We start from the raw sequence: 13,380 nt of genomic DNA, 5'->3' as shown, positions 1-13,380 counted from the left end.
TTCTCTGCCTCTAAGTAGCATCTGGCCCACTAGAGGAGAGGGCTAGGGGAAGCATGACTACCTTATACAAGTTTTATATTGTATCAGTCAAGGTTCTAGCAGGAGCAGAACTGCTAGGAGGTGTGTGTGGCTGTGTGTATGTGTGTTGTATTTTTTCATTTGTACGTACACGCATGCACACACACAGGCAGGCACACATTTGCTTATTTATTATAGCTGGCTAAGCAAGCCTGAAGTCCACGGCCAGCAAGGCAGGAAGGAAGGATCGTGACCAGACTGAAACCCCACAAGCACACCTTTCTATCTTAAGGTCTTCCTAAAGCTCATTGTCATGGGTTAGCCCAGCTCTTCCGTTGAGCCATCTACCTTCTTATGAAGGACTGTGTTGAAGTGGGACGTATTTCTCTTTCATGTTCCCATCTACTCTCTCATATACCTGTTGGACCTTTATTCTAAAGAATTAAATTTATGATAAGCAGGTTTACAGATTTATTCTAATATGTACTGTTTTATTTCTTGAATACACTCTAGCTGCATTTATTAGCAGATTTTATTTAGTCATCTGTGCAGCTAGAAGAAGTAATTGGCTGTCTGTGAATTAAGAGCCACATGCAAGCTAAAATGTGAATTCATTAGCTCTCAACTTTAGTTCTTAATTTCACCTGCTGTTTACTGCTCAAAGGAATGACAAATTGTATTTAAATAAAATGTATATTTAAGGAAGAACACTCAGCAACTGACAATTCTTTTTTACTTAAAAACTGCTTCTTAATCTGCTCTGAAAATTAAAGAAGTTGTGTTAGCCTGTGGCAACCACCGATGAACTGGAAAAGCTGCATTTATAGTTCTTATTGCCAAAGGAATTCGAGGCATTGGGTTAGTTAGTCCAACTCTTTTTGTTGCAAGAAGTTGAAACCAGCTCAGGTTTTGCAAAAAAAGAAAGGTGGGGTGAGGTGGGGGGGAGGGCAGAGATTCTGATGAGGAGGAGGGAGATGCAGGTGTCCAGGCACAGAGGCAACCTACAGCCAGTGCGCTCAGGGTGGACGAGGACTTGGGGGGCGGGGGGATGAGGCAGCTCTCAGACGCCTGGTCTGTCTGAGGACCTTCCTGCCCTCGGTTCCTATTTCTCTCCACAGTGTTCCTCATTCTTTCCTGGTTTCCTCTACTTTCTCACATGCCCGTGGCCTGGCCTGGTCACCCATGCTGTCACTCCCAGCCACCAGCACTAATTGACATCAGTTTCTGGTCTCTCAGATTAGGCTCTTGAAAGAAAGGATTTTCTTGGTCCTGTTTGTGCCCAGAGAAATTGTGCATTGTCCTTTTCGAGAACTGATTTGCCCTTTAATTTCTACGTATCAGAACTACATTCTCCAACTTACCAAAAAGTTCTGTTCTAACCACTTCTGGGAAATGTGTGGTTTGGTCAGAAAAATCATGTTTCAAAGTCTCGTTTGATTCCCAGGTCAATGGCAAACAACCATTTAAACCCATGAAGAAAATGAACTCAAACACATTGCTTGAATTGCCAAGAATCTCTTCTTTTTTGCTGTGTATGTTTGTGCCTAGGATTCAGGCCAGGTGGGGACAAGGTTGCTCAGAGACCCTCAGTAGGGGAGGAGAGGAGACTTCAGGGAGATGGGGATGGGCTCCAGTAGGAGGCCATGGAAGGGGCTCTGTGAAGTATACAGTCTCCAGAGTAGCTCTCTGTTTCGTGTGATGGGCAGAGGAAGGTTCCAGTGAGAGGAGACTGTGAGATTCCCCTGGGGCGAAACTACAGTGAGGAAAGGTCAGAGACAGTGATGCCTGTTTTGCGCCCAGGGGCCCCGGTCCTCCTGGCAGTGGCGGTGGGCAGTGGCAATCGTGGGCTCTACGTGGCAGTCACAGCAATCGGTATGGACAAGTCTTCCATAGGTCAGCTGTCCCTCAGCAAAACAGCTGTCTGTTCTCCTTCAGAAAGAAATTTCTAAGAAAATACTTCAGGTGGGACCCAAATCGTATCAGCAAAAATAGTTACTATGAACCAAATGTGGAAGAAATGAAAGATGACATTGAATTTCATATTGTTATTCTTGATTATACATGTTAGAATTGATTGGGGGAATAAGTGGCCTGGATTTGCTATGAGCCTCAGATAGGTGTGGGAAGTGTTTCTGGGCATCCCTGGGGACCAGGCTGCTCCATGTCCTGCCCCTTATAGGAATCTCCACTCCCCAGGAGTTTTGAAAATTATAGAACTTTATAACTGTGACTTGGTTGTGAAATTCTGCCTTATCTCTCTACAGGTTTGTCCTGGATTAACTGGGTGATATTTGTAGAAGGAAAGTTCAGAGTCCCTTAATTTAAAAGTAAAGCAAACCCTATTTTCTTTATAGATTTTATTATACAATTAAGGTTGCATTCCTGGAGATAAAATCCTCCATGAAATAAAATTCAACACTTGATAAGGAAAGGAGTAATATAGTAGCCATCCTGTAAGTATTTTTCACCTCTTCTCCAAATTATAGCACAATTCACTATTTCCTTCTTGGTAGCTTAGGAAATTTCTATGGAATATGACCCCACTCTTTGCAGGTCCAGGAACTTGGCATCCATCCTCCTTAGATTTTGTTAATAGGTGCTACCCTATAGCACATATAATCACCTAAAAATTCATTCATTTATTTACTCCCCAAATGCTTATTGAGGGCACCCTCTGTTTCAGATACTCTTCCAGGTACTGGAAACATCAGTACACAAAATAAAACTACCCTCGTAGAGCAAGATTCTGGCAATGCAGCCTGGACAATAAACATAATAAATAATAAATTATACAGTTTGTTATAAGTGCTGTAGAACCACAGTAGAATAGAATATGGGAGATGAGGAGTGGGAGATGAGCGCTGCAATTTAAATAGGAGGGTCAGAGTTGGCTTCACTGAGAAAGAGATGTTTGAACAAAGGCTGAAAGGGTGAGGAAGCCAGCAGTGTGGATGTATTGATATGAAGGAAGAACAGTCCTGGGAGATGGGGCAGCCAGTGAGAAGGCCTGAGGCAGGGGTGTGCCTGGCCTGGTCAAGGCCAGCAAGGGTCGAGGGAGAGGTAAGAGGGGAGGCAGGAAGTAGGAGAGGGTGAAAAGAAGGATTCTGGGGGGCCAAACCAAATAGGACCTTGGAGGCCACTGCAAGGACCTTGGCTTTTATTCTTTGTCAAATGGGGAGCCACTGGAGGGTGCTGAGCTGAGGAGGGGCATGATCTGACTCTGGTTGGTAAGGGACAAGGCTACTTTTATTCAGAAGGAACTGGGGGGTGGGAACGGCATGGCAAGGAAGGAGACAGGGATCCAGGGAGGAGACGACTGTACACATTCAGGCAAGAGAGAATGGTGGCTTGACCAAGATGGTAACTGTGGGGGTGCTAAGAAGTGACTGGATTCTGGATATATTCTGAAGGTAAAGACCACAGGGCTTTCACATGACTGGGTGTGATTGGTTGAATTAAACTCTGTCTTATATAAAATAAATGGAATACCTAATTACTGTATTAAGTTCAAAATTCTCTATACTAAAGTTAAGTCCAGTGAGGTAGACCCATATTGATATTTCCTCTCTCTCCTTACATCTTGTTGGAAAAAATACACAGGTGACTTTAGCCAGGCTTGAATTTAATATTGGACTTTATAGAAATAGGTATTTCCATTCAGGATTTTAGAAAGGATTTTAAAAAATACTCACGTAGTTTGTTCTCACTTGCATCGTGTTAATAGAAGGCTTGAAACTTCAGCCAAGTAGTCGTTCTCCAAAAATTTTTGCAATAACTTTCCTAAATGTGTGACTGACTCATCTGCCATTAGGCAAACCAAGTCATGCTTTGTTGAATATTAAACTGTCAAGATATTAGAGGTGAAACTTGCTGTAGTAAACCTGGCGTTAACAACACTGATCACTGCGGTAGTGTAGGTTTGTGGCTACCATCACAGTGAGGGTCTCTGCACTGTTGTGCTGAGTTTTACTTCTCGCCCCATCATCACACCAGCAAACCAGGATGATTTTCACCAGCTAGTTACTCTGTCTTGGTATAGAGAAATAATAAACTTGAGGGTAAAGCAGTCAAAAACCACTTCATTGTTTTCAGAGGGCTAAGGGAATAATATAATCAAGGGGCTAGCAATTGGAAGCAATTATTTTTAAAGTGTTTCTACTACAGCTATTCATTAGGACTGGATAGATTTGCCATCCAACTTATTTTTCTGTGTACATAGCATGAAATTTGAAGCATTTAATTTGAAGTGATGAGTAAAGTTCTGTTGACTATTTCTGGACATGGTCTTTGTCAGTCGACTCAGGAGTCTGGTCTTTCTTTAAGCATGACCCTTAGTAGTAATATTTTAAATTAACTTAAAAATCAATTGTTCCTATTATTAATATAACCTTTGCTTCTTTTGTAGCATGTTTTAAATTCTGGGAGTCTGATTACATGCTCCACACTGTAGCTGGCGTGTCATTGTCATCTGTTACTAAATATGTATATTTATGTGTTTTGAAAGCAAGTTTAAAAAATAAATCCTAAGGTGGGGAAACACAATCTGAAATAGGGAAAATTCTCTTATAGTTTGTCAGCTGGGACTGTGTGGTTGCCTGGTGAATGGAAGAGTCTTAAGGCGTTGCTTGGCCAAATGGACCATTCATTTGCCTCCCGTGGCTCGCTCTCTGAGAGTGGTTTTTGCTGTGGCCTGAATTTCATTTCCTTTTCCAAAATTTCTATACTACTTTCTTACTATTCAGAAAGCCCCAGAAGGCAAATGGGTTGACTTTTTGCAGATTATTCCTGGAAATCCAGTTAATCTCCAGAGCCGATTCCTCAAATCTTATTGGGTTGAGATGAGTAAGGACAGTTTCCAAGAGTGAGTGTTGATACATACATTTTGGCGTCTTATTACCGTATATTCATGGGGAGGGTATTGGGATTAAGGTAGCCTGGAAGGCACTTAAGTGTAGACAGAAGGAAGGATTGATCAAGCAAGTGGACTGATGCTAGAAGCCATTCTATTTTCTGATGTGCTGTTAGAATCCTCCTATGGAAACCAGATGTTTTTGTATTGAGAAAAGCTGACGAGCTTCAGTCCAGTTTACAAAGGACACCATTTAGAGAAATTCAAGATTGAAATAGATACTGTTAACTTCTTGTTTAAAAAATTGCAATTTTCCCAAGTATATCATATTTATAGTTAGGCTGTTTATCTTCATCTAGGAAAACAAAAGCTGTTTGTTGGAATAAAATTTTTGAGTTTTATTTGTCAGTTAGCTCAAGCTTTGTCCCCTTGCAAGAAATTACACTGGATAAAGCGTGTGTCTGTGATGTGCTATTGAAAGGCTTCTGTGTTGGGTAGGAAGAAGGAATTCAATGGTAGTGCTTGTAGTACAGTATAGCTGAGAGGTGCTGGTAATCAAGGAAAGTAATAGTGCAGTTGGATGGATCATTTTAAGTAATTCATTTTTCCCCTTTAGTATGTGCATATATACTAGTAACTGAAAGCTAGTAGAAGAAAAAGGTATTAGTTATATAAATGCCAGATTCTTGAGAAACTTAATTATGTAAAAATGATGTGTATTTTTTTAGAACAGAATAACTTTATAAATTTTAAAATACCAAACTATACACGAACACTGTAAAAATTACAAACAGGATAAAAAGCAAAACTGGACTATAATTCTGCTTCCAAGGAGAACCATTCTTAACATTTTGGAATGTCCTTTCAGAATTGTTTTCCTCTTTATATATATACATCCCTCCTCCCCGAGATTATATTGCATAAACTCATTTGGATTTCTTTTTTTCAATTAATGTATTAAACGTCTTTCCATTTCAATAAGTAAAGAAATATATCTTTGTTTTTAACTATACATTTTATTTGTTCATATTTAACCCCAAATTTATTGATGGATGTTTAGGGAATTTGCATTTTTTTAATATTATAAGAAATTCTGTGCTAAATATTCTTGTGTGCTTTTCTACGTATTTTTTTCCCTTAGATGTAGAATTGCTAAATCAGAGGGGTGCACCATTAAATTTGCTGCCTTTTGCCATGCTGTCCTCCTTCAACATGTATTATCCCCACCAGCAGGTGTTGAGAGTGCCGGTTCCCTCATATGTTGACCAGCACAGAGGATTATTCCTCCTACTTCTTGTGAACCTCTAAAAAATTCTCTTTGTATTAATTTTTAAAATTTGAAAACCTTAAAAAAGTAAAAAAAATCCCCCATAATCTCACCACTTGGAAGTTGTGTGTGTGTCTGTATGTGTGTACGCGTGTATCTAATTATACAAGAAAAGAAGTAGAAGAACCTTCTTGGCCCAGAAGGTGTGTAGCTTTTTAGCAAACTACTTTGTTTTTGACAAGCAGTGAAATCATGCCTAACATACTAGCCTGCAACTTACCCGTTTCTCTTAGTAGATCATGAGCAAATGTGTTCCTCTTAATAGATCGTGGATTTATTCTAATGCCCTTCTTTTTAGTGACTTCATGGTTAAGTCCACTGTATGAGCGTTCCATAGTTTGTTCCCCCATAAAGAAAATTTTGGTTGGTTGAGTCAGCAATTCTGACCTCCACATTTTCCTACAAAAAGGCTTGCACAAGTATAAAGGTACATGCATACACACAACAAGGATATTCATTGTGGCATTATGTTTAACGATGAAAAATTGAAAAATACCTCAATGTCTGTGAGGAAGGGATGGGTTAAAAAATATGATCTTGTGAAATGTTATAGTATTCAAAAATTTTAAATATAGTACATCTACAACTAACATGAAAAGATGCCCACGATTTATTGTGTATTGCAGAGCAATACATGCAGTATAAGCACATTCATGTTTAGACACTCCAGGCAGTATATATACGCAGATAGGTATTTAATGCCTTTTAAGCAAGTTGAAGTTTTGCAGTAAATTGTTAAAAGCTATTCTTTCTAGGGGTTAGACCTGATGAGCAGGGTTGGGAGGAGGGTGGGGAAGAATAGAAAGCTGTCCCCATTTTATTTTATACACATCTTTACTGAAATTTTAACAACCAGCATATATTTTGTAATAAATGAACATTTGAAAAAATGAAAAGTACATTCAGATTCTATAGGAATAGTGAAAAATAAAGTGTTTATGTGAGACTAGGTAGTCTCTGAGATTCCACCTGCTTAACAGATTATGAGTCCATGAAATCACGGTCAAGTAAAAAGTAGTAAATCTTTCTTATAGATACAAAATGTTTCATTCACAATGTGGTGGAAGAGTGAGAAGAAAAGAGGAAGAGAGAGTAAACCATAAGGTCAGAATGCGGTCAGCCAGAAGCAGGAGTGGGCACCACTGATCCTGGTTCCGGAGGAACATGGAACTCAAGTTCCTCTTCAAGAGGGCTCTAACACGTATTTAGAGAAGCATAGAGAAGCTATGGGGGCCTCAAACCTTCTGTTTTTTAGATGAAACATTCCCAGATTTCTCCCAATAAGATCCTTTGTCATCCTGATCACCCTGCTGTGTTTGTTCCGATTTGTCAATGTCCATCTTGAAATTTGACAACCAGAATCAGATACTACTGCCTTCCAATTTACAGTCTCGTCACTGTGGGATACAGTCAGATTAACCCTTCCTCATGCAGGAGACACTTTTTAAAAAATCTAGACTAAGATTATTCCTAAACCTCTGCCTTGTATTTTCTCCTCAAAATTCCTGGTTAAGAGTTTTGCTGTTTTTCTTCATTATTTGCCACCTAGGGCTTCTAGATTTGGGGCATTTGTTTGTTTTCTCTGGTTGTCTTCTATTGTTGAACCCTTTGCCTCCCCTTGAGCTGTTTCACAGAGAAATTTCTCAGATTTCCGCAACTTTTCTTTTAACAAAAATATCAGCTCATGTGAGTCACATCATTAATTGATATCAGCTTCAAGGAAGGAAGCTAACTCGGCCCAGGCCCTGCAGATCACCAGAAGGGTTTCCTTTTGTCACCAGGGCATTGTGCAAATTGGGAAAAAAATAAGTAAGAGTGCCCTCTCTAGGCAGATGAGGTACAAAAAGTTCTTCTCCGGGTGGATGAATTAGAAAAATGTCCCTCTTCCATGGGTGAAGTGGCCTGGGGACCTGGCTTGAGTGGGGACTGGATTTTAGCTGATCTTTCTTGTGCACAGGGTATTACATACAGCACAGCTACTTGCAACAGCCTGGGTTGTCAAGCACCTCGTCAAGCTGCCTCTTTGTGGCACCGTTTCCCAGTTTCTGGTCTAGGCAGTTCTTGGGGAAAATATTTTCTACACCAGTTACTCCTGGTTTGGTTCTTTCCTCCTTTTTTTTTTTTTTTAATCAACAGTACTATCGAGGTATAATTTGCATGCCATAATATTCATCCCATTGTAAGAATACAGTTCAGGGATTTTTGATAAATTTATAGCATTGTACAAATCACTACAGTGTGGTTCCAGAACATTTCCATCATGGCAAAAAGTTCTCCGGTACCCATTTGCAATCAGTTCCTGCTCTCAACCCCAGCCCCAGGAAATCACCGATCTGCTTTCTGTCTTTATGGATTTGCCTTTTCTGGGAATCTCGTATAAATGGGCTCATATCTTCCTTTAGCTGCTTTCTTCTCCTAATCTAATAGGGGTTCAAATTTAATTGGGGTTTATGTCTTCCTTTTGCTGCTTTCCTCGGCTGATCTGCTGGAGGTGCAATGGCTGCATGCTGGCCCTGCCCCCTTTTACTGCTCCTCCAAACCCTCACTCATCCCTTCCTTTCCATCCTGCCTCAGCATTCAAATGTGCTCTATTACCTCCCATCTTAGAGCATTCTCCTTTGTCCAGCATCCGACCCAGCCACCACCCTATTTCTCTGGGCCATTTCTGAGCCCATGTCTCAAGATTTGACTTCATATACTTGCTCCATTCTCTTCTCTCCTGTGTACTCTCCTTTTAAAAAATATTTTTAAATATAATATCTGATATGAATAAAAGAACATAAAAAGAAACTGTAGGGACTTCCCTGGTGGCGCAGTGGTTAAGAATCCTCCTGCCAATGCAGGGGACACGGGTTCGATTCCCTGGTCCGGGAAGATCCCACATGCCATGGAGCAACTACGCCCATGCGCCACAGCTACTGAGCCTGCGCTCTAGGGCCCGAGTGCCATAACTACTGACCCCATGTGCTGCAACTGCTGAGGCCCATGCGCCTAGAGCCTGTGCTCCGCAACAAGAGAAGCCACCACAATGAGAAGCCTGCGCACCACAACAAAGAGTATCCCCCACTCGCTGCAACTAGAGAAAGCCTGTGCACAGCAACAAAGACCCAGCGCAGCAAAAAATAACTAAATAAAATAAAAATTTTAAAAAAGAACATGTAATATACATATAAATTTAAAACATAGTGATATAATGAACATCTATACCTGTCACCCACTCCTTCCACCAGCCTTACAAACAGTGGAACCTATGACTCAAAGTATCTAAAGTCTCTTGCTCACCGCTACACTTTTTCTCTTCTTTGATCGTTTCTAACTCATTTTAATTCCACTTTTAAAAAGGAGTCTGGGCTAAGTAGTCTTTGAAATTCATTACATTGCTAAAATTTCCTGATTATTATTGAGAGATTAATTTTATGTTTAGAATGTATTATGGAAGATTTATAGCTTACGTTGTTGAATATTACCATAATTTATTTTATTATGAAGTCTCAGCTAACAGCATGACATACAATTATAATATCATTTCTATAGGAAGTTTATTCTACTTTGTATTAATTTGCTTTAGATGCTGGCTTTTTCCCCTAAATTTTTGGAGCTAAAAGCTAAACTTTCTGTAATGTTCTCCCTCAGCCCTCCTCTCTTTGGATTGAATTCATTTAACCAGTCCAGTTGACCCCAAGGGAGGTATGGATGTCAATTATTGCTACAACTTAATACTAATGACTACTTAAATATTTAATTACTGTAACACTTGACACTTAGGGAGAAACTATTTATAATCATCAAAACCATGCCTTTGTTTTCATCTTTCATGCCTGGCGTTTGGCATACTCCTGTTGTAACATCGCTGGGAATGAGCTGCTCTAGAGGTGGAAAAAATGCCTCCCTCTCTCTTCCACCTCCAGGCAGAAGAAGTTGCACTGAAAGTGATTAGTGATGGATATTTTAAAAATTTATAATTACATTAGTCAGTTTTCCAAACTATGTTTTTATTGAAAATTTATTGCATTTTAGAAGTGTGAAATATTTTCTTATTCCTTTCTATTGAGTATCGATGTCATTTAAACAGTTAGCTCTTAAAAGCACTCATTTTTCTTGGACTCTTACTTTGCTTCATTAACTAATGCATTCTAAGAAATATGGTAACTTTTTAATGGGTTGCAAGTAGACCCAGGTGGCCGACCATTGTCCTGTGGAGCTGGGGCTTGGTCTGGCAGGAACACCATGGAAGATATTCTCTTTTTCCTGACAAGTGCAGGCCAAGGAGAGCAGGGAGCTCAGTTTAGGGCTCTGTGTTCATGTGAAAGATACATTCCAGCCAAGGCAATCCTGAGGCACAAGTCATCCCTATGCTCGGGAAGAATATACATATGTGAGCAGGTCCTGTGACTCCCAACACACATATACTTGAGAGTTTTCCTTTAGTCTGAGAGTTTCTAGTCATTAATACCATACTTTGCCAGTCTCTGCTGTTATTGGGCCCACATATTCTCATTTTATTCTGAAGATGCTGTATGTTTATGGCTTTAGCTCCTATTATTCTAAATCTATTTGATCACATGCTTTGTGGTTTTCCTCCTAACTAAGATTAAAAAGAAACAAATAAGCGTATCCTCTCTTTAAGTGGGCGAGTGAAGATTTACTGACTATGTACACTGACTTCATGAAAGGGAGAGACCGTCTCTGGACCTGTGAAATGTCTTATAGATGCGCATATTTTGAAACATACTCCGCTGATGAGTGAGGCTCTGGGTTGCCAGGTAGTCTGGTTCTTCTTTGTATACTTAGGACTTTTAACAAGTTCACTTCAGACCTCATTTACAGTGTGCCAGTCACATTACGAAATCCTTTTTCTTTTTTAACTTTAGTCTCCTTTTTCAGTCATCACAGTCCTAAAATCTGAAATAACCAGTTTTTAATTCCTTGAGGTTTAAATTCATATTTGTCTTAAACTTTAATCACCATTGCATTTAGTAAAAAATCGTAAGAAAAATTAATATGACTTTTTAATTGCCATACTAATGAAGGATTTCATTAAGATCTTAACTGCTATAAAAAAAGGATAAAAAACAATTCTTGGGCTTCCCTGGTGGCACAGTGGTTGAGAGTCTGCCTGCCGATGCAGGGGACACGGGTTCGTGCCCTGGTCTGCGAGGATCCCACATGCCGCGGAGCAGCTGGGCCCGTGAGCCATGGCCGCTGAGCCTGTGCGTCCGGAGCCTGTGCTCCGCAACGGGAGAGGCCACAACAGTGAGAGGTCCGCGTACCACAAAAACAAACAAACAAACAAAAAAACAATTCTTCATTAGATAAAGAGTGTGGTTAAGATCAGTATTCATAGTCAAAGATATAAGACTTGATTTTATATGTATAGCTCTCTTTATTAAACATAATCAGCATGACATATTTAAGAATTTATTTACTTAATTGAGTTTTCTCAGTTGTAGAAGAGAAAACAATAATGTTTTAAATTTTTAGATTTTTTTAAGTCTCACGCTTTCAAGCCTTCGAAGTTTTTGCACATCTGAAAGGCTTTTCTTGTGCTTGCAATGCTTCTTGTTTGCATTATGACAGGTGGTGCATCAATTGTGCATTACTTTGTAATGCCAGTTATTTTATTTCTGTGTGACTTTTTTCCCATTTAAACTATAAAATCTTCAAGATGAGCAGGGACAGCAGAGTCTGTGGTCTCTTGTCATGGCCATCTGCACATAGTCATGCAAAGCTGATATTTTGGGTGACTAAGAATTTTTGCATTTCATTTCACAGGTGGGGAGCATTAAGCGGGAAATGGCCTTCACATTTCAACCAGAGGACTTAAAACGTGACTCTAGTAAAAAACTGTCTCATCAACACTTGTTCCCCTTGGCCATGGAGGAGGATGTGAAAACAGCAGACACCAAAAAAGTCAACCGAGCCCTTGACCATGAAAAAGAAAACACTCGCTCCATCTGTCTCCTTGAACAAAAACGAAAAGTTGTCTCTTCCAATATTGATGTTCCTCCAGCAAGGTAAGGAACCGTTAGACCTTATATGTGTCTGCTCCAGGAAGTCAGTGGAGAGCATGTATAGTCTCCGGCGTATCTCTCTAAAGTATAGACTTAGGAAGGTTTTTCTGCCAAGAACATTTCTCTGTTGCTTGTGTGAAATAGAGCAGGTGGCCATGCTCTTCAGAACTGACTCTAAGGCTACAGTAGTTGGAACTACTGTGGCTCTAGAAAAGAATGTTTTATTAGATTTTGGCAAATGAGCAACAAAGAGCAAAAGAATAAATATAAAAAATAAAAGAAACATGAAATATATGACTGAGCATAGCCAATTAAAAGCAAGGATACTCATATCTTTTGGTCAGGTGTTGGAGAGCTTTGGCTGTAGGGCAGATTCAGCCCCTGGCCTATTTTTGTTTGGCCTGCCAGATAAGAATAGTTTTACATTTTTAAAGGGAAAAAAAAGTGTAGAATATGGGATATAGATCATAGATGGCCTGCAAAGCCTAAAATATTTATATGTGACTCATTACAGAAAAAGTTTGGTGATCCCAGGTTTATATCATGGTAATCCTTTTAAGACAGATCTAGCTTAGAACTGGGCCAAAAGGGTTTATCTGAAATATTAAAAGGCTTTTATTACATTGTAATTCTATTTAAACCACATCCAGCGCCATTGAACCAAAGGACAATATTATGGCAGAATGGCAGTGGAATAGTAGTAGAATATACATGCTAGACCTTTTACTTATTTTCTTGCCTGTGATTTATCTCACCTAGAAAGTAAGTTCCATGTTGACTGTGATTTTAGTCCATCTTGTTCAGTGCTGTAGCCCTAGTATTAGAACCATGTTGAATTATATATTAAGGGCTCAATAAATATTTGTTGAGTGAAGAAAAGAAAGGAGATGCTGTAGCATGAAAACTTGCTTATTTTTAATATGTGAAATATATTTTGTTACCAAAAACCATCTATAATGAAACTTTATAAGCAATTGTTTGAGAAGTTCTGCGTTTGTTTGAGTGGTTTCTGATAGCTAACTAGGAAAATAGTATCTTTGGAGAAGGAATAAATGTTCCTTTTCTACCGATTCACTTTTTGTAATTAGAATTTCATTTCTTTTTATATGAAATCAAAAGTATCTTCTCTAGAGAAATACATATTTTTCTATTCTTCTGCCAAATTTGTCAAACTT

At 39.4% G+C, this 13,380-nt stretch overlaps 1 protein-coding gene across 4 annotated transcripts in view; it reads left to right on the top strand.

The window, feature by feature from the left end:
* ZNF704 (zinc finger protein 704) overlaps positions 1–13,380 on the top strand; it is a 218,643-nt gene that overhangs the window by 33,930 nt on the left and 171,333 nt on the right. For all 4 annotated transcript variants that reach the window (XR_014017819.1, XM_081258804.1, XM_081258803.1 and 1 more), the window contains exon 2: positions 11,967–12,208. Coding sequence is in view for 3 of the 4 variants with exons in the window: in XM_081258804.1 (XP_081114930.1) it covers positions 11,967–12,208 (242 nt within the window). In the remaining variant the exon portion in view is untranslated. The remainder of the gene's footprint in view (positions 1–11,966; positions 12,209–13,380) is intronic.

Source organism: Mesoplodon bidens (genome assembly GCF_964165515.1).
Source record: "Mesoplodon bidens genome assembly, chromosome: 16".
NCBI classification, from domain to species: domain Eukaryota; kingdom Metazoa; phylum Chordata; class Mammalia; order Artiodactyla; family Ziphiidae; genus Mesoplodon; species Mesoplodon bidens.
This window is presented reverse-complemented; position numbering and strand designations above follow the sequence as displayed.